This window comes from Erythrolamprus reginae, chromosome 1 (assembly GCF_031021105.1).
Source record: "Erythrolamprus reginae isolate rEryReg1 chromosome 1, rEryReg1.hap1, whole genome shotgun sequence".
Classification (NCBI taxonomy): Eukaryota; Metazoa; Chordata; class Lepidosauria; order Squamata; family Dipsadidae; genus Erythrolamprus; species Erythrolamprus reginae.
The window spans coordinates 125,315,244-125,335,243 of NC_091950.1; the positions used below are offsets into that span (position 1 = coordinate 125,315,244).

At 35.9% G+C, this 20,000-nt stretch overlaps 1 protein-coding gene across 26 annotated transcripts in view; it reads right to left on the minus strand.

The window, feature by feature from the left end:
- Positions 1-20,000, minus strand: part of SOX6 (SRY-box transcription factor 6) — a 546,353-nt gene that overhangs the window by 312,019 nt on the left and 214,334 nt on the right. For 24 of the 26 annotated variants that reach the window (XM_070764091.1, XM_070764122.1, XM_070764035.1 and 21 more), the window contains one exon: positions 17,104-17,341. The exons of the other annotated variants lie outside the window; for them this stretch is intronic. In XM_070764091.1, the coding sequence (XP_070620192.1) occupies positions 17,104-17,337 (234 nt within the window). In that variant the 5' untranslated portion in view covers positions 17,338-17,341. The remainder of the gene's footprint in view (positions 1-17,103; positions 17,342-20,000) is intronic. 26 annotated transcript variants of the gene reach the window in all.

The window sequence follows — 20,000 nt, forward strand, 5'->3', positions numbered from 1 at the left end:
ACCTAGGAGTCAACCTCTGACCCCCCACTAACACTGACTGTGACTGACCGCAGAGGTAGGAGGAGAACCACTATAAGATGGTGTCTCCCACTCCCAACCCCCCCAGTCAGCACAGAAGGATACCATGGTCGATGGTGTCAAAAGCCACTGAGAGGTCAAGGAGCACTAGGATAGAGGATAAATCCCTATCCCAGGCCTGCCAGATATCATCCATCAGCGTGACCAAAGCAGTTTCCGTGCTGTAGCCGGGCCTGAATCCTGACTGTTGAGGGCCTAGATGATCTATATAATATATATTATATAGTTGTGAAATCATTTCTTTGGAAAAGAGATGCAAAGCCCATTACTTGTTGTTAATCTTACCACGTTACAATTATACTGCATGCCTGGACATGCCCTAGTATTCACTTGTCAAGAAGACATTACAGGTATATTTCAATATTTCAACAGGGAGATACACTCCAAAACTAGAGAGGTATTAATACCACTCTATAATGCCCTAGTCAGACCGCACATGGAATATTGCATCCAGTTCTGGTCACCACACTTCAAAAGAGACATAGAGACTCTTGAAAGAGTACAAAAAAGAGCAACCAAAATGATAAAGGGACTAGAAACCAAATCATTCAAAGAGAGATTGCTGGAACTAGGCATGGATAGCCTAGTGAAAAGAAGGACCAGCGGGGGACATGATAGCAGTATAGAGGTACTTGAGGGGTTGCCACAGAGAGGAGGGGGTCACTCTATTCTCCAGGGAACCAGAGGGCCAGATGAAGAACAATGGTTGGAAGTTGACCAAGGGAGATTCAACCTGGAAATAAGGAAGAACTTCCTAACCATCAGAGTATCAACCAGTGGAACGGCCTGCCAGTGGAGGTTGTGAACGCCCCCAACTTTGGATATTTCAAGAGGAGATTGGACTGCCATCTGGCTGGGGAGATGTAGGGTTTCCTACTTGAGCAGGGAGTTGGACTTGATGACCTGCAAGGTCCCTTTCAACTCTAATAAAATAAATAAATAAATAAATTTCAAGAGACTGCTTTTTCAGCAACTTTGAGTAGCATCTTTCTCCCATTTACCCATGCTATTATTGGCCAGCCATTGAGCCTCTATTCACTTCCCCATATACTATCTTTTTCTTGGCATTCTGATTCAAAGAGGGATGCCAGTGCCAAGTCTGCCTTTTAAAGTGGGAGTTGGCATCATATAAATTTAATTAAAGCAGTATTTGGAAGGCTGTAGGCATCAGGATAACCCGGAATAAAAGTACACTGGTTTTATAATGCAATCCATACATTACTATGGATGTGCTTCTTGAACTGAATGGATTGTAATAGAGCAGAGCTCAGTGTTGCACTGCAGAACACAATGCTGCATTGGACCGTCCTATAAGGAACAATTCAAGGTAGGTTGAATAGATAGGACTCTGCAGAACTGCAGCCTTACTGCAGAGTCCTATCCAAAAGCACTTGGATTCAGTTCATGCACTCACTTGCAAATAAGACAGGCATACTATTTTCTATGGATATTGTATGTGAGCATTACATCATGGATCTTTTTCAGATGAAAGCACGTGGTTGGATATAAATATAGATTTCATTCTTAGCTTGAGGGAAGCTTGGAACATGACTTAAAGAGTCCACACATTTTTAGAAGGAGAGCCAATGAGGTGGTATAATGGGACAATGTTTGGACTTGGGATGGGAAATGGGCTTCGAGCTCACCTTCAGCTATGGAACTTTCCTGGATGATTCAGGAAAGCCAGTTGCTTTCTTTCAACAAAATTTGTGGCTGCGATAAACAAGAAACAAGAGTAGTGTATACTATCTTGAGCTCCTGTACAACAGAAAAATATGACTCTAATAAATAAAATAAAACAGTTATATATTATTTAGTGTTACTGTTACATTCATGAAGTGGTCCCCTGTTGCCCTACTGTCAAGAACAGTAGTTTATTGACACACGAATCTATTTGGAAATGTTGTTTATTATACTGAGCATATGTAGCTGCTTCTCTGCTAAAGAATAATAGAAAATGTCTCTATTATGCATTCCTCTTATGCAGATAAGAAGTACTCCTTACATCTTATCAATATATAACACTTTCAAATTCTATTTTATTCTATTCCATTAGAAAATATTATTTAATCAATATAACTTGGAGAGGCAGGATATATATTTTATTTTTATAGAAAAGAACAAATTAGAATTTTTAAAGCCAAACCATATAATACTCAACAGTATACAAATATACATATATACACAGAATAACAGTTATTAACTCTCTCATTGAATTATACCATGTATTATATGTTGGTTAACATGCATCCCAAAAGGCAATATATTTAGCAGTTATTGACAATAGACATATTTTAGGAGTACACTTTAACTTTAACTTCTGAGCCAACTTACATAAACATGAGTTAATCAAATTTATATTTCTGTTGCTAATTTTAAATGTCATAACCTCTTTTGAAAAAGGCAAACTGATCTGCTGCACACATTCCATTAAGCCATGGTTATCTCAAGCATCATTCATAGGATTCATAGGACTCAGGCAAGGTAAGCTATCAAATAATAATTTATGTATCACAATGGCTGTGATTACAAGATACATCATGTCAAAACCAAATGTGGCTTGGTACAATGTATGAACACAATCACAATCTAGCAGAAGAAGATCCAGACAGATTTACTAAATGTGAGCATAATAATGACTACAGGTAGAAGTTGATTTACCATGCAAAGAATTTATGAAAATAATTATGACAGTCACTTTTAAATCAACCAAGTCTAATGTTCTCAAATGCTTATCAATTTCCTTGTTTGCGTGGCTGTTAGAAAACACAAAATAGGAGGACTGTGTCCTGTTTCACTCCCTGGTAAATTAATTTTGCTCCACGGTACACAAATTGTACAAGTCAATCTTAACAATATTTCTACATTAAAGTTTTTAAAATTGATCTGTTGATACCTTGATACTTTACAAGACAAAAAGGAGTCTCATCAAAGCTGATGAATAATCCAACAAGAAAAAGAGGGAGTTGACTGATCAAATTCTATAATGTCAAGTTTAACAGATTACTGAAAGGAAATTTATTGAATGAAGTATGATTCTACTTATATTGTCTGAAAGTGCTCTTCAAGCTTCCCGTGTTTGTTATTTAGAATCCATGCATACCCAAAAATCTAATCAATACCTTGCTTAAAATAATACATCTCTCTTCAAGTTCCATATAAGTAAAGCTTCAGGGATAGAAGAAACAAGGGGAAAGGAGCAAGTTCTAAACCAGTGATGGTGAACCTATGGCACAGGTGCCACAGGTGGCACCCGGAGCCATATCTACTGGCCCGCAAGCTGTTGCCCTAGTTCAGCTCCAACATGCATGTGTGTGTCGGCGAAGTTATTTTTGGCTAACACAGAGGCTCTGAGAGGGCGTTTTTGGCTTCCAGAGAACCTCTTGGGGGGGGGGGCATTTTTACTCTCCCCGACTCCAGGGAAGCCTTTGCAGCCTGGGGAGGGTGAAACATGAGCCTACTGGGCCCACTGGAAGTTGAGAAACAGGCCATTTCCGGCCTCCAGAGGGCCTCCAGGAGGCGAGGGAAGCTGTTTTCGACCTCTCCAGGCATTGAATTACAGGTGTGGGCACTCGCACATGTGAGATAGCACATGCACGCATGCTTTCAGCACCCAAGGGAAAAAAGGTTCACCATCACTGTTCTAAACACATGATTTCATCAGATGGCTAAGTCACTTTGTTTTAAGAAGGTGATACTGACGTAATATTTTACAGAATTAAGTTACTATTCAATACAAGAAATATTTTAAAGGATATAGGAAGAATACAGAGGCATGATAGAAAAAGTTGGACACTCAAGCATTACAGGTAGCCCTAGGCTTACAATAGTTCATTTAGTGACCATTCAAACTGAAAAAGTGACTTATGACCATTTTTTACAGTTATGACCATTTCACCATCCCCACGATCATGTGATCAAAGTTTAGAGACTTGGCAACTGGTTCATATTTATGACCCTTACTGTGTCCCAAGATCATGTGTAACCCTTTTGTAACCTTCTGACAAGCAGTCAATGGGGAAGCCAGGTTCACTTGACATCCAGGTTGCTAACTTACACACTGCAGTGATTCAGTTAACAACTGAAGCAAGAAATATCATAAAATGGAGAAAAACTCACTTAATAAATGCCTCACTTAACAATATATTGGGGGAGGTGAATTGTGGTCATAACTCGAGGACTACCTGTATTTCTCCTGCCACTATTTGCTTTCATCCAATATCTATTTTAGTGCCCCCTGACTAAGAAATAAGGATCTTTATAACCAGTACTTTTTTTATTGTTACTCCCTGTGTTTTTAAAATCTATCCTCATAAAATTCTACCATTTTTGCTTAGGCAGCTTCAATAATTTCTATAAAGTATTAGCACTCTGATCCAACTGAATATTTCTTTTTTTCCAAACCAGAATATTAAAAATAAGGATGTGCAAAAAGTGTCAGTCTGAAAATACTCTGAGCTGAAATCACGTTTCAATGGTTCCAAGCACTTAGAACAAAGCAGCAGAACTTTGAGTGTTCCAAGAACCCTTTGTTACTGCTGTTTGTTGGTATGTAATTGGTTGGCCTTTTTTCAAACTTTCTTCTGACAGCAGAAGCAGTCCAGGGTCCAGGGTTAACAGGGTGGGATGGGTGGTGTTGAGAAGGAGAGGAACATGTAGAGAACTGGGAGGCAAGCAGCACTTAAGCACACAGCCATAGAAGAAGACAGCTATTCAACCATGCAGGCTTTCCAGGCTGATCGTGAGTAATCACTCTTTTGTTTAGCTTTGTTTCATTTCTTTGCTATGGGGAAATTAGACTTCAAGGAATTAGACAATGTGCAATGGATCTGTGCTTATTTTGTCTGCAAATAAAGCAAATGTGTACAGGGGGGGCATATTGTGATTAGCATGCAATTGATGCAAATGCAAAGATCACCAGTACAATGTTTGTTTGTTTGTTTGCTAAGCATGTACAAGGCACTGTAGTAGGTATTGGTATAAACATAAACACTTGCAAGCTAAGTACAGGTAAATTAGGCAATAGGACAGTAGGACAGGGACAGTAGGCACAATGGTGTGCTAATGCACATCCCTTACAGACCTCTTAGGAATCGGGTAAGGTCAACTGTAAATAGTCTAACATTAAAGTTTTTGGGGTTTGGGGAAGAAACCACAGAGTCTGGTAGTGCATTCCAGGCATTGATTACTTTGTTGCTGAAGTCATATTTTCTGCAGTCAAGTTTGGATCGGTTTACATTAAGTTTGAATCGATTGTGTGATCATGTATTATTGTGGTAGAAGCTGAAGAAATCATTGACAGGTAGGACATTGTAGTAAATGATTTTGTGAACTACATTTAGGTCAGATCGAAGTCGACAAGGTTCTAGGCTCTCTAAACCAAAATTTCAAGACTGGTGGAATAAGGTATTCTGTTGCGAGAGAGGAGTGGGGATCTCTTCTTGTGAAAGAAGAGTTTGGACTCTCTCGATTCCATTGATATCTGATGTGTAGTGTGGGTTCCAGACAGGTGATCTGAATTCAAGAATTGGTCTAACAAATATTTTGTATGCTCTCGTTAGTAGATTAATATTGCCAGAGAAGAATGTACACAGGATTAGATTAATAATTATTAATGTCTTTTTGTAATGTTGTTACAGTGGGCACTGGCATTTAGGTCATTTGATATGAGTACTCCAAGGTCCTTGACAGAGTGAGGGTCATCTATAAGGTCGTGTCCTCCAAGCTTGTATTCTTTTTGCCGATCTGTAAAACAGAGCATTTATTGGTTGAGTTTTGAAGTTGCCAGTTGTTTGACCATGGTCAAGGTCTTTTTGAAGGGTAGCAGTATTGTCAGTATTAAATAATTTAACATTGACAGCAAAGAGGACACCGTTGCTTGTAATATGATCACAGAGGTGGTTTATGTAAAGTATGAATAGTATTGGTCCTAGAACACTGCCTTGATGGACACCACTGTTGATAGGTGCAGGATTTGATAGGCCACTCCCTATTTTAACCACTTGTTGTCTGTTTGTCAAAAATGCAGCTATCCAATCATGAGCTTGAGAATAATTATGTTGTCAAAGGCTTTACAGAAGTCTATGTAAACTGTGTCTATTATTTTAACCTGATCAAAATATGTAGTCCATATGTTTTTGCAGGATAGGAGTTGCAGGTTACAGGATATTTTTTTAAAGAATCAAATTATTTGTAGGAGAGTAGGTTGTTGGTTTCTAGGTGGAGGGTAATGGATTGGTTAATGATTGATTCCATAACTTTGCAGATGACATAAAGTAAAGAGATTGGTCTATAATTTCAACATTACTTGGATCTCCTTTTTTGAAGATAGTAATGACTTTAGCTAGTGACCATAAGTTGGATAAGAAGCTAGTCGTGAATGATTTTACAAAAATTATGCTTAGAGGTTCACCTTTTTAAAGAAATATGCACATAGTCCATCGGGTTCGATAGATAGGGATGGTTTGGCGGACTGCATTGGCTGCTGATCAGTTTCTGGACACAATTAAAGTGTTGGTTATGACCTATAAAGCCCTATATAGCATAGGGCCAGATTATGTCCGAGACTGATTATATTAAATATATATATTTTAATTATATTAATTGGATCAATTGTATTATTATGTCTTTTATATATGCTATGAGCCACCCAGAGGTTGGCTTTAACGGATTCATCATTATATTCTTTACCATTTGGCCCTTTTAGGGGTGGGATGGATCTCAAGTCTTTGAGTAGGTTGTTTACAAAATTATAGAAGGCACGTGTGGATTTCATGCACAGGTTTTCTTCTTGATTGATGTGGTAATTGATACATTCAGTCTTTATTTGGTGGAATAGATTTTTGTAATGGCTTTTAAAGCTTGTAACATAGCCAATTTTGTTTTTCCACCAAATAGATCTTTTTTTGGATTGGAGCTTCCTTATTTTTATGGGTAATTTTTTTCCCTTGGTTTAGGTGATTATTAGTGGTACATATAGCATAATGACTCTTTGCATTTCAAGCAAAAAGATATTGTAGTAGTCTTCAGCAGTATTTCAGCCAGATAATAATGTCTGCCAATCAAGAGATGAGAGGTCAGCATCTATGATATCATAATTGGATTTTTTAAAGTTGTAACTAATTGTCCTATTATTATGGTTATTTTTGTAAGGATGTATATTGAGACAAAAGTCAATCATACTGTGGTCACTGTTGGAAAAGGGCTCATTTATTTGTAGTCCATAAATTGAGTGTGAACTGTTGCAGAAGATGAGATCAAGACAATTGCTGAGTCTAGTATTGTTTGTTACTAGTTGTTCGAGTCATAGATTGGTAATAGCATTGTAAAGAGTTGAGTGTAGGGGTTCAGTTGTACATTCATTTAGGGTCCAGTTGATAGGAGGTAGGTTGAGGTTGCCAAGAAAAATGAGAAGGTGTGGGTAGGATGTTGCCCACGATAATATTATGTCATAACCAGGGGCTCTATAACATAGTAGGAAGCGAAGTGTGGTATTTAGGGTCAATTTGCAGATGATGGTCTCTGGAAGATCAAGGTCATGTCTCAGTTGGATATTTTTTAGGTTTAGTGATTTTTTTTATAGAAGATGGCAACTCCCCCTCCTCTACGGGTTTCACGGTCAGAACAGTAAACATGACAGTCTCTTACTGTGTTAATGGAGTCAGGGAGGGATGCATTTAGCAATGTTTTGCAGATTAATTATAATGTCTAAGTTAGCAGTTTTTAGTAAGAGAAGATGTTCAGGTATTTTGTTTACAATGCTTCTTGCATTCATTAGTTTGCATGTAAGATACGTAGTAGTTGATGGAAGTAAGGGGTGCACATACCTAGTCTTGGTTGAAGTGGGGTTGGTTTTGAGGGTGGATTGGATGTTGGGATGGTTTTGGGTGATGGTGGGGTTGAATATTGAAAGGTGAATTTAGTTAATTTGCTGAGTTTGGATATGAGTGTACATATTACTCTTGTGCATATTACTCTGCTGAAGCTAAGCAAAAGTAGTCTTTCTGGAAATTTCATAGGTATGCATTCTGTGAATCCCCTTGTATTTACTGCCATTGTATAATTTTATTCCTGCAGTTAAAAGAAATCAGCAGCTACATCATGTATAAGAAAAAAAATTAAAGCAAAGGGAACATGGTTTATTTTGCCAACAGCAACAAAAATATATAATTGCATGTTTAAAAATCATGAACTTTAACAAAAAAAAAATCATAGGAATAAAAAAAATGTAGTTGTGTTTCTGGGTTGTTTATTTTCTGACTTAGAAAGATGCTAGTTGAAAGGAATGGTGACTCTTTTTTGCCTTGTTCATTTTCGGGCTCAATTTCTCAGAATATATTTTAAAAGCTAACCAATCTATGATATATAACTAAGAAAAAGATACGTATTTAAACAAACTTATTTTTCAGTGGATGAGGCCAGGCCTATTTTCCCATTGTTTTCTATGATAATTTGTATTTTAATGCATTCATAAATGTTTTAAAATTCAACCTTTAGCCAGTTTTTAGCCAAGCTGATTGGACAGTAGCTATCAGCATGGTCTACCACCTATCTATTTGTGAAATTGTGGAATGTGAAACAAAAAGCTTTTAGTTATTTATCTTTACTTCATATGACTCTAGAGAAATCATTATCTCATAATGTATAATAATCTTCATCTATTTGTATACTTACAAAAACCAGCCATTTGTTGATTGTCACTGGAAGACAGTGGAGGGAGGGAGGAAGATTTGGATATAGGGTCTGAACTGCAAAGGGATTTTCTGAGATAAAAAATACTATTTTCCAGATCACCAAGTCTAGATCCAAACAGAATCATGTACATATGCTATTATTATACTCTATTATAGTTCTTGCTTTTCAAAACACACATACAAACTGGGCAAAAATACTCTCAACAGCAGTGAATATGAGAGAGATCTTGGAGTCTTAGTGGACAACAAACTAAACATGAGCCAACAATGTGCATCAGCGGCTAAAAAACCTAGCACAATCTTAAGCTGCATAACCAGAGGAATACACTCCAAGATAAGGGAGGTGCTAATACCACTCTATAATGCCCTAGTTAGATCACACCTAGAGTACTGCATTCAGTTTTGGTCACCACACTACAAAAGAGACATTGATACTCTAAAAAAGTGCAGAAGAGAGCAACCAGAATGATAAAGGGAATAGAAACTAAAACATATGAGGAAAGGTTGCAGGAATTGGGCATGGATAGTCTAGCAAAGAGAAGGTCCAGGGGGAACATGATAGCAGTTTACAAATATTTGAGAGGCTGCCACAGGGAGGAAGAGAACACATTATTTTCCAAAGCACCAGAAAGCCAGACAAGGAGCAATGGTTGGAAGCTGTCCAAGGAGATGAGGAGGAGCTTTCTAACTGTGAGAGCAATCAACCAGTGGAAGGGCTTGCCTGCAGAGGTGGTGAACGCTCCATCACTAGTGACCTTCAAGAAAAGACTGGACTGCTATTGGACTAGCGTGATGTAGGGTCTCCTGCACCAGCATGGGGTTGGAGTAGATGACCTGCAAGGTCCCTTCCAACTCTAATAATAAATGAAAATAAAATAACCTTTATGCAATAAATGCACCAAACTCTTTAATTCCAGTTCTAAACACTTATTTCCCTGTTTTAGCAATAGCAATAGCACTTACTACCTTTCTAAGCAGTTTACATTGCCCCCAACAATTGGTTCCTCATTTTACTGACCTTGGAAGGATGAAAGGCTGAGTCAACCTTGAGAATTGAACTCATGGCAGTGGGCAGAGTCAGCCTAAAATACTGCATTGTAACTACTGAGTCATCAAGGTTCTTCAATTATTTACATTGTTCTCAAGTACACAAAAACAAAGGACATAATTTGTAAATCTGCTAACACCTTAAAATGTACCTTTAACAATACTTTTGCCCCAATTTTATTCAGGAATACGAGCATCAAAACCTATCACTTCTAATGCGTAATGGAGATTCACCTTCTCCAATTGTTAAGATTCTTTCCATTGAAAATCTACAAGAATTGTCATTATTCAAACTGAAGTTACTCCACGCCCAACACAGAAATTAATAATAATTTATTAGATTTGTATGCCGCCCCTTTCCGAGGACTGTTGCTGAATCTATCAAATGAAGAATCTTCATAGACATTTATTGAAAGAAGAGTGAGTGCAAAAATAATTTCTAAATGCACCTTCCATTTATCATAGAAGTAACAGTTGAAAATACTAGAGAGGACGTTAAAGCAAAATATTTTGTCTTCCAGATATTCAAAATACATGAAGAACTCAGTAAAAAAAACAATTCTTAAAAGTTTGGAAACAATTTTCATTTATACAATTGATTTAATGATATATATAAGTATACAGGGTATTCAATATATTAGGTTACTATGACATTTTACTGTTAGCCAGAAAAGTGCTCCTATTCAGAATGCTGGAAGTTAATTTATTTCACTTTCCTTATTGTTATTAAATCTTGCACCACTGCATTAGGTGGTGTCAACAGATAAATCATTAATTGGCCCCAATACGTAACTATTCACATGAATGATTTACTCATGTTAGCAGTGTAGCATCTCAGCAACAATTTCAGCAAAGACAAGCCACAAACTGTCCAACAGTTCCATTCCTGGAAGCTACAGAAACTCTGCAAGATCTTCTGGGAATGAAGATGTTGTCTTTGCTGTGACCAGAACTCATGTTGTTCTTAATATTAATAACCTGTTTAGGAATTTTCACTTTATCATTATTTCTTACCTGTAAATGATGCTATATATGCTTTAAACATTAAAAATTAAAATCAATATACAGTGCTTTAGATATTACATGAGCTGTTAATTTCATGGCAGAAGAAGATAAAATACTTTAATTAATAAATTAATTGAAATATCTCAATTATTACACTTGGTGTGAAAAGATTATTTTACATAGGTATTAATTTTTACAAATTAGCAGTGATTTCTACTCATTCATAGAAGACTATGCCTTCTGCTTTTTTAAAGATATGTGTTAACCTGGAAGCCATTTTGGAGCATTTTCAGGGCTGCCACAGTGAAGCTGGATGGAGCTGTGGAAATGGGAGTGGAATAGAGATAGTTGGGAACTTGTAGCCAAAATAAAATTATTTCTTCTGGGAACTGAGGATGCTCCCACCAGCTGCTGGAGAGGAATGGACTGAAGCCAGCTGGAGTTGGGACTGTGACCTGGTTGGGCCATGTGATTGATATGTTGACTGCGGGGGGGGATTTGATTTCTAATTTGGGTGAGGAAAATCTCAGGACTTCAGAATCAGGGTTTCACCAGATGTGCCAATACAATATGCCTAATAATTGTAGACTTTGAGGAGAGGGCCTTGCCTACCAGTTTTGATTGCATTGGGTCTGTTGCTTGAAATCCTGACATTATATTTAGTTTGATTAATTCAAATAAAACTGATGATTTACAAGTAGAGATAGTTATAGGTTGTGATCAAGTGGGTCATCACATGACCAGACTAATTTTAAGACTATTATAGTGGCAATTGTTAAGAATATACGACAATCATTAAGCAAACCCATTGTTTGCGATGAGCCAGATTCTGCCAAAAACTGGGAACAAACACCAGTTTCTGGCAAAAAAAACAACTAGTTGTAAATCAGTGACATGTGACCACAGGGCACTAAAAATAGCAATAAATGCAGGACAGTTGCCAAGTGTCTAAACTGTGTTCACATGATTGTAGGATGGACAAGCCAAAACTTTAAAACCAGGTCATAAGTAGCTTTTGGATGATCCATCATAGATTTGAATGGCTATATAAATATAATTAATAAATAAATTACATTCTATGCTCTAAAAAACTACTCAGTAATACAGTTCTCATTTAAGAGTCAGGGATTAGGAAGAAATATAAACTTTTCCCTTTGATATAAATTGACCATATTTTCACTTTACAAGTCAGTATATCAATTTTTCAGTTTTCTAAAGTTATATATCAAAATCCATATATCAGGAATGATATTTACAAGAATACATCTATAATATTTTGATTAAAAATACAAAAAAGTACTATACAATGTATTGAAACATCTACACAGATACACAGACAAAACACATATATAAAACACAATGAATATGAAATATGTACAAATTTTAAATGTACTTCTAAAAATGATGTAAAATATATGGGAAAAATAAGAAAGTGACATATTTTTTTCCATCCCTAACAGCACTATTTCTCACTTTCAATCCTTCCTGCTATCATTTCATATGAAAGCAAATCTTTATCAAGGTAATATAAGGGATAGGTATACTGAACATTTGGTTACAAAATCACCCCAATCTGCAGCTATAAATGGGCATATTTATTGATCTAAAGGAACAGTTACTCCTGAAGTATACCTCCTCTATACCTTTCCACATCATTTATAACTTTCCACCATTTTTCCATTGCCACCATACTTTTTCTTAATATAAGACGTGGAAGAAATTATTAAATACATAAGGAAAAAGCTTATTATTTAACATCTTCAACCACTCATCAAAAGGCCACAGATGGAATTCTATAATGTTTTCACTGTTGTTAATTTAAGAATTAGTATTTCATTCTCAACAGATTATTGGGAATCTTTTCTTCCATAGACATATACATATCCAGAGAAAACAGTTGTATGGGTTTCACATCTTACACTATTCTGACATCAGTAGTGGTCAAAATCTACATGTTTATCTTCTGACCATTACCATGTCAAAATTTCACACACAACATCAAAGTGTTAATGCCTAGAACATGAAAGCATAGTTTTTCTTTAAAAAAAAAACTGCGCATCAAATATGAACTGGTAGGAAAAGTGAGAACATCAAACACACAACTGTGAACACAAGCTTCTTATCCTAATTGAAGCACACAAAAATTCAAGAATGCTCAAAAGCCATGATGGTGAACTTATGGCGTGCATGTCAAAGTGGCACATGAAGCCATATTGGTGGGCATGCAAGCTCAGGTCTGACACACATATGTGCACTGGTGAGCTGATTTTCAGACCTTCTGGGCCCACTAGGAATCAGGAAACAGCCTGTTTTCAGCCTCAGGGTGGGGATAGGGCCTTTTTAACTGTCCCCAAACTCCAGAGCCTTTCTAGGAGCCTGGGGAGGGTGAAAATTGCTTTACCCACCCTACAGAGACTGGAAATATTCCGTCCTTCAACTTCTGGTTGAACCGAAAGTTCCAGGGGTTTTTATTTTTGTTTTGCTCCCCCAGGCTTTAGAACCTATCTAGGAGTCTGGGGAGGGCGAAAGCGGCCTTCTCCACTCCCTCATCCCCCGGAGGCCCTCTGAAGGCCAGAAATGTCCCATTTCCCATGGGCCATTTCTGGCCTCTGGAGGGCCTCTGGGGGATGAGGAAGGCTTTTTTCACCCTCTCCGGGCTCTGAAGCTTGAGAGAGCAAAAACTGGGTGTGCCATCATATGCCGGGAATGGGGGGGTGGATTCAGAGGCACCGTTTTTTTCACTAATTACAACATAGGGAACTTAGTTTGTGCCTTAGGAAAACACAGCAGAATTGGGAATCTTCTTTGGAATTGCTCCACAACTATGGAGAAGGGTGTATTTTATTGAAATATTACATCTGCATCTTCTTGGAAAGTCTGCAGAGAAACAAAAAGCCAGAAATCTTAAAATGGTGTATCGTCCTTGGAAAAGGTTCCCTCAGTTTTACCAAATCAGCACCAAATTTTGCTCTTACACCTCCCAAACCTAGCATAAAATGAGGCCAGGCACTGGGCAGGAAATGACAAACCATCAGAAAGTAACTACTGACTGGGAATAAGTAAGAAACAGAAATCTTAAGTTAACAAAATCAGTGACATACAAAGAAAATTATTATAAATTTTTTAATCAATGGCACTTGGCCCCAGTTAAATTACCGAAAATGTATCCAAATTAGAACACAGTTTGTTGTAAATGTAAAAAAAACCCACAAGGCACCTTCTTTCATATATGGTGGCTATGTCCCAAAGTGAGAAGATATTGGTCCAAAATACATAAATGTCTACAGGAAATAACCAAAGTAACAATAGAATTCACACTGGAGCTCCTTCTCTTGGGAACATTTTAAAATAATTACAATAAGAATACTAAATATTTGATCTTACATAGAATCACTGCAGCTAGATTAGCATATGCACAATTTTGGAAAAATTCTGAAGTACCTATGGAAAGCATAATAATTTTAAAAAATTACGACTGCGCTGAAATGGACAGACTCACGATAGAATTATGGGGACTCAAATTATTACAACACAGGGGAAAAGTTGTGGATATAACATAGAAGGAAAAATAGGGAAAGTTGAAGAAGCATAGAATATTTTAAATATGTAAATATAAATGTAAATATGATGAATGAAATAAGACAAAATGCAATGTATTAATGCCTTAACAAAAGTTGAATGCACATGCGACAATGTAGAATATATTGTAATTCTTATTTTAAAAAAAGATTTGGAAACTAATAAAATATATTCATACAAAGAAAGTAACTGCTGCCTAGCTGACACTACTTGATGTCACCTGATCAGAGAGACAGATGACAGATTATATTGAGGGATGATGTAAGGAGCAAGACATTTAGCTCCCTCAGTTTATATACTAAATCAATTCAGAGGCACTGAGCCAGAGCAGAATGTTGGTTCCAACTTCAGATATTGCATTAAAAAAACCACACAGGTAGGCAACAGGCAAACTTATGGCAAGGAGAGACATCCTTAAATACAATGTTTGGTAGGTGGCTAGGCAATTGGAGGTCATTACCTGAAGATGCTCAGCTAACATCTAAACCTGTGCTTGCCAGATAGCAGTGAAGTACTAACTAAACCAACAAAACCCATCATTATTGTATGCTCAAGAAGAGCAAGAAAAGAAATGAGATTCGTTGTTTTAAAAAAAACAACCTTTAAATCTCTGTCAAGAATTAAGTCCTATTAAATTTAACTAGACTTCTAATCTGGGTATAGGATTGAACTCAATTTCATAAATATGGGAGCATTTGAAGTAAGCTGGCCTGTAATGAATTTCTCTAAAAAAGAAATAGCTAAAAGAAAGAACAGACAGAGGAGGGTAAAACCTACATTTTAAAGGAGAAGGGGGGGGAGCACATCCAGTATGTGGTCTCTGTCAGCAATACAAGATACATTTTTTAAAAAAACACTATATATAGATCATTATTTTTCACTGGAAAAGCACAATAAATCAAATTATTTGACACTGTAATTTTTGGCAAGTTTTCCAGTAAAATTTCTGTCTGACCACCACACTACTAAGTTAAAGTCTGTTACTTTCTGTCTTTATTGATGCCATAGAAATGCTATGACCACACACTTATAAAATAGAAACCTTACATATTTAGGAAATAAAAGAAGATTTTTCCACTTGCAACTTACTATTACCAATATATAAAATCAATGACTGGATATGGAAAGTAAAAACTGAAGTCAACATTTCTTTAAAGTGGACAATATGTCAGTGTATAGTGAAGATATATATCTCCACTATATGTATGTACACATGTATGTATGTTGTCACAGCTATTTAGATTCTAATATAAAGTATGTGTTTATGATGAAGAGGATTTTGACTTCTGAGGTAAATGTTAAACTACTGGATTATTAATATGGATAACATAATCAATTCTACAAGTACTGTATCCCTTTAAAATATTATATATATTATATATATATATATATATATATATATATATATATGTGTGTGTGTGTGTGTGTGTGTGTGTGTGTGTGTGTGTGTGTGTGTGTACATATGTATATATATATAATATTTTAAAGGGATACTTGTAGAATTGATTATGTTATCCATATAAATAATCCAGTAGTTTAACATTTACCTCAGAAGTCAAAATCCTCTTCATCATAAACACATACTTTATATTAGAATCTAAATAGCTGTGACTACATTTTAAAATGTTCTTCATTTTGTATCACGTTAATTATTTATTAGATTAGATTAATGGGTTTTGTAAGAACAAAATTAGACTACTGTTAATAAGAATTTTTGCTAGCACGAACTGTTCTACAGTCTGTCTTCAGAGGGATTGTATCCTTTAACTTCACGATTTAAAGAATATGACGATCAAGTATTTCCTATCCTATGGTCCTATGGAAGCTTTTCTACTTCAAAGCTTTTCTTACTGCTTCTTCTCCATTTCCCAAACATATACAACAACAATGAACTTTTATCATTGTTATCTGCATGATGTGGAAGGGAATCATAGCCATTTAAACTTCAAATGAGAAGTTCTCAAACAGTATCAGTTTAGAACGAGACGCTTCATTTTTCCAGTATTAATGTTGTGTGCTGATACATGAGCACAGCTGAAAACCTTTAGAAATTACATTTTCCCAAAGTTGGAAAGCAGAGAACTCTGCTACCATGAAGAAAAGATATCACTGTTAAAACAATAAAATACCTGGCTGTATAAAAATCAACTAACTGTATCAATTAACCAACAGTTATTAAGTTAAAAGTTAAATCAGAAAACAGCAATTTCTATTCTTAAAAAAAGATATTTATTTTTAAGGCAAACTAATTATGGCCTTATTGAGAAGAACTTGTATATTTATATCCAAGAAAAAAGAACTGTTAAGCTTGTTGCTTTCTTATTCATTATATTCAAGCATTCAACTTAGCCATGGTTGAATATAGACAAAATTACTGCACTCTGATTCTGTTGAAAAGAGGAACCAGAAAGTCTTGCTTTCATTTTAGATAAGCTGTAAATTGATGTGTTCTCCAAATTCAAAATAATAGTTCATGAAACTGGCTTATTTTCTTTAACCTTTCCCAAGATTAACCACAAACCATCTCAAGAAAAAATAAGGTGAATCTGGCAGAGATGGGAATCTTTTATAAATAGAAGCTAATATACTTTACTATAATAGTCAAACCAATCCACAGTATCTACAATCTCAAAAAAGATCATAGATAAGGAAAAGCTGCCCTAAACGATGACTCAACATGTACCACCCCTTCGGGACATACCATCCTATGCTGAGTTGAGATAACACTGTTCCAGTCTGAGTCTGGTTGGATTGTAGTGACTAGAGCTGGGAGCTCTTCAGAGTGAGGTTTGTTGTGCAATATGGTGTGCAGAGGCAGATGGGAAGTGACAAGTTCTTCATTGTTGTCGTCTTCCTGCTCCTGTGATGCTAAGTCCTGGGCTGTTGTTCCCTCTCCATCAGATGCAAATGGAGAGGTGGCCTGCTTGGAAGACATTCTTCTACAAAATAAGCAAAGGGAAATACACAGGCGCTTTTTATTAATTAGAAAGATAAGATTGTAATCTTAACAAATGCATTCTGAGGCTGACTAATATGCAAATTGTAGCCGTGAAAAGATGACCGGCTAAGAGCTTGTTGAGGCAATGTTATCACAATAAAGCATACATTTTATGGCAAATTTGTTATTGAGGGATGTTGAAGTCAGGTTAAGGCACTCTGGCATGGAAATAGCTTTTTTGTAGCACAAAACTTCCCTATCTGGAACAAATTCACAATTCATGGAGAAGCCTTTAAAGTTAGCAACATTTGGGGCTGCAACTGGCCACTTCAGGTCACTGGACTCTACACCTCCATTTGTGTTGACATCACACACACACACAGCCATTTCCTTTTGCAGGGAAGGGAGGCAGGAAACTCTGAATTGAGAGATGAGAATACTGACCTTATGTAAATCTTCGTAATGTCCCAAAGGTGTTTTTTTTTCAATTGGCAACTGGACTTTCTGGTTTTTCTTTGAAGATGTTTCGCTTCTCATCCAAGAAGCTTCTTCAGCTCTGATTGGATAATGGGGAAATGGAAGGATTTATCTTGTCCTGATGGGTTTGTCAGGAGAACAAATATAGGAGAACAAACCCATCCAGACAAGATTCAGCAGTCCATCCTCATTTAAAAGACAAAGGCCATTCTTTTGAAGACAGCAAAGTACACATTTTTTTGTATACAGAGGCCTGCTGGATTGAAAGAGGGGTCAAAGAGGCCATCTATGTCAAAATTGAACAGTTCTCTCTCAATAGAGGGTGAGGGATACAACATCACCTATTTCCAGTTCTACAACACAGTCATTCCACAATTCCAAGGCTCCAGATCCATTTGCACTACTCGGGTGACCTGAGGACACAGATAAATCTCCAAGTGACTTCAACTATTCTCTAAAAGAATGCAAATGAGCAGCTGTCTTCAAGGAATATAAATCCTTCAATTCTCCACCATCCAGTCAGAGATGAAGACGCTTCTTGGATAAGAAGTGAAATGTCTTCGGGGGGAAAAGAAAGAAGGTCCAGTTGCCTCTGGACAAAGCATCCTTGGGGCAACCATGAGCTAGGTGACTGAGAATTTCCACAGAGTTTTAAAGAAGTCAGGGTTCCTATCTATGCATAGATTAAAGTTTGTAGAGACTTCTGCTAGTCAGCATTAAATAGCACACAGAAGATCCTATCATTGACATTGCTATTTAAGGTGTTTTCCTTCCTAAAGGGAAAATAATTGTAATGTATGAATCAGCTAATGAACATAGTCAGACAGATGTTTTCTGCAACTGTAGTAAGCTATTCTAGCCATTTTTTGTTTTAATGCTTACTTTCATTTGATACTTTTCTTCAAGTGTCTGAAAATTACTTTTTAAAAAATTTCTATCCATCAAATTATCAACAATGGTTTTCAGCTTCTGGAAGAAGAGAGACAGAAATTCCAACAGGTTTCCAATTTTGATCAAGACAGCTACAAAAATTCTTGTCATGGGTTTATGCTGATTTTGAAAAAATAAAATATTTGTGAGTTGATAGCTCAAATGAGGCTCAATCAACACAGAAAACTTTGCTTATTAAAACTCTTTTTTTCTAAGGAAAGTATTTCCCAACCTGCACCCAATCCAGAGAGCCAGAGGTATTACAGTGTGATTCTGTTAAAAAAACTCCTGGAATATTAGTTCAGAAAAGTGATATAATGCTATATTTATTTTACTGAATAATTTATAGCTTGAATGGTGTTTTACAGTTATACAGGGTGTCATTTTTTTACTATTATATATTTCAAACAAGTAGCACAACATTTTGAGTACAATTAAATAAAAAGAAATATAAAAACTATATCTATAATATCTATTAATATCTCCACTATATATATTTAACTTTTTGGCCTTAAGCTTTAAACCTTTTTCCACTGGAATTGAACCAATATAATGCTAATAATAATATAAATTATTTCAGTAAAAATTGAAATGTTGTACAGATTCTAATTTTTTTAAAATCTCAAGATATATCATTTTTGCTAAAACTGTTTCAACAACTCTAGAATGAGGTCTCCACCTTAATTACTCTTTAATAATAATTGATTTCATACAATTTCCTTTAAAATGCGCAAATCAGTTAACAAGGGAAACCACATGAGCATTTTCCAAATTAGCAAATCATTAACTCAGTAGTACTGTTTCTATAGACAAATAATTACTGATTAAGGAGCCTGGAAATCTGAGAGTAACAGTTAAATTTACAAATCTGACACATGCTTTCATGAATATTACAGTGAAAGAAATATCAAGTGTAAAAAATAATAATAATTAAGTTAATTCCAATTTAAACAGTAGGTTTTAATGTAGCAGGCCAACTTTCACATAGGATTTAACAGCTACTATTAAATTTCTCACTATTAATTAGAAGACTCAAGTTTAGAATCCTACATGAAAGAATAATAATAATAATAATTAACTAATATTTATTTTTAAATGAAAGCATTATAGATTTCCTGAAGAGGTTTGCAATATATAAAAATAACAATGTGTAGCAAAAGAAAAAACCCTTATAATTATAATGATGTTTAGGCTGACATCTCTGCCATGAGAATTAGTTACATAGAAGTATCATCTAAGATACTATGTTAAAA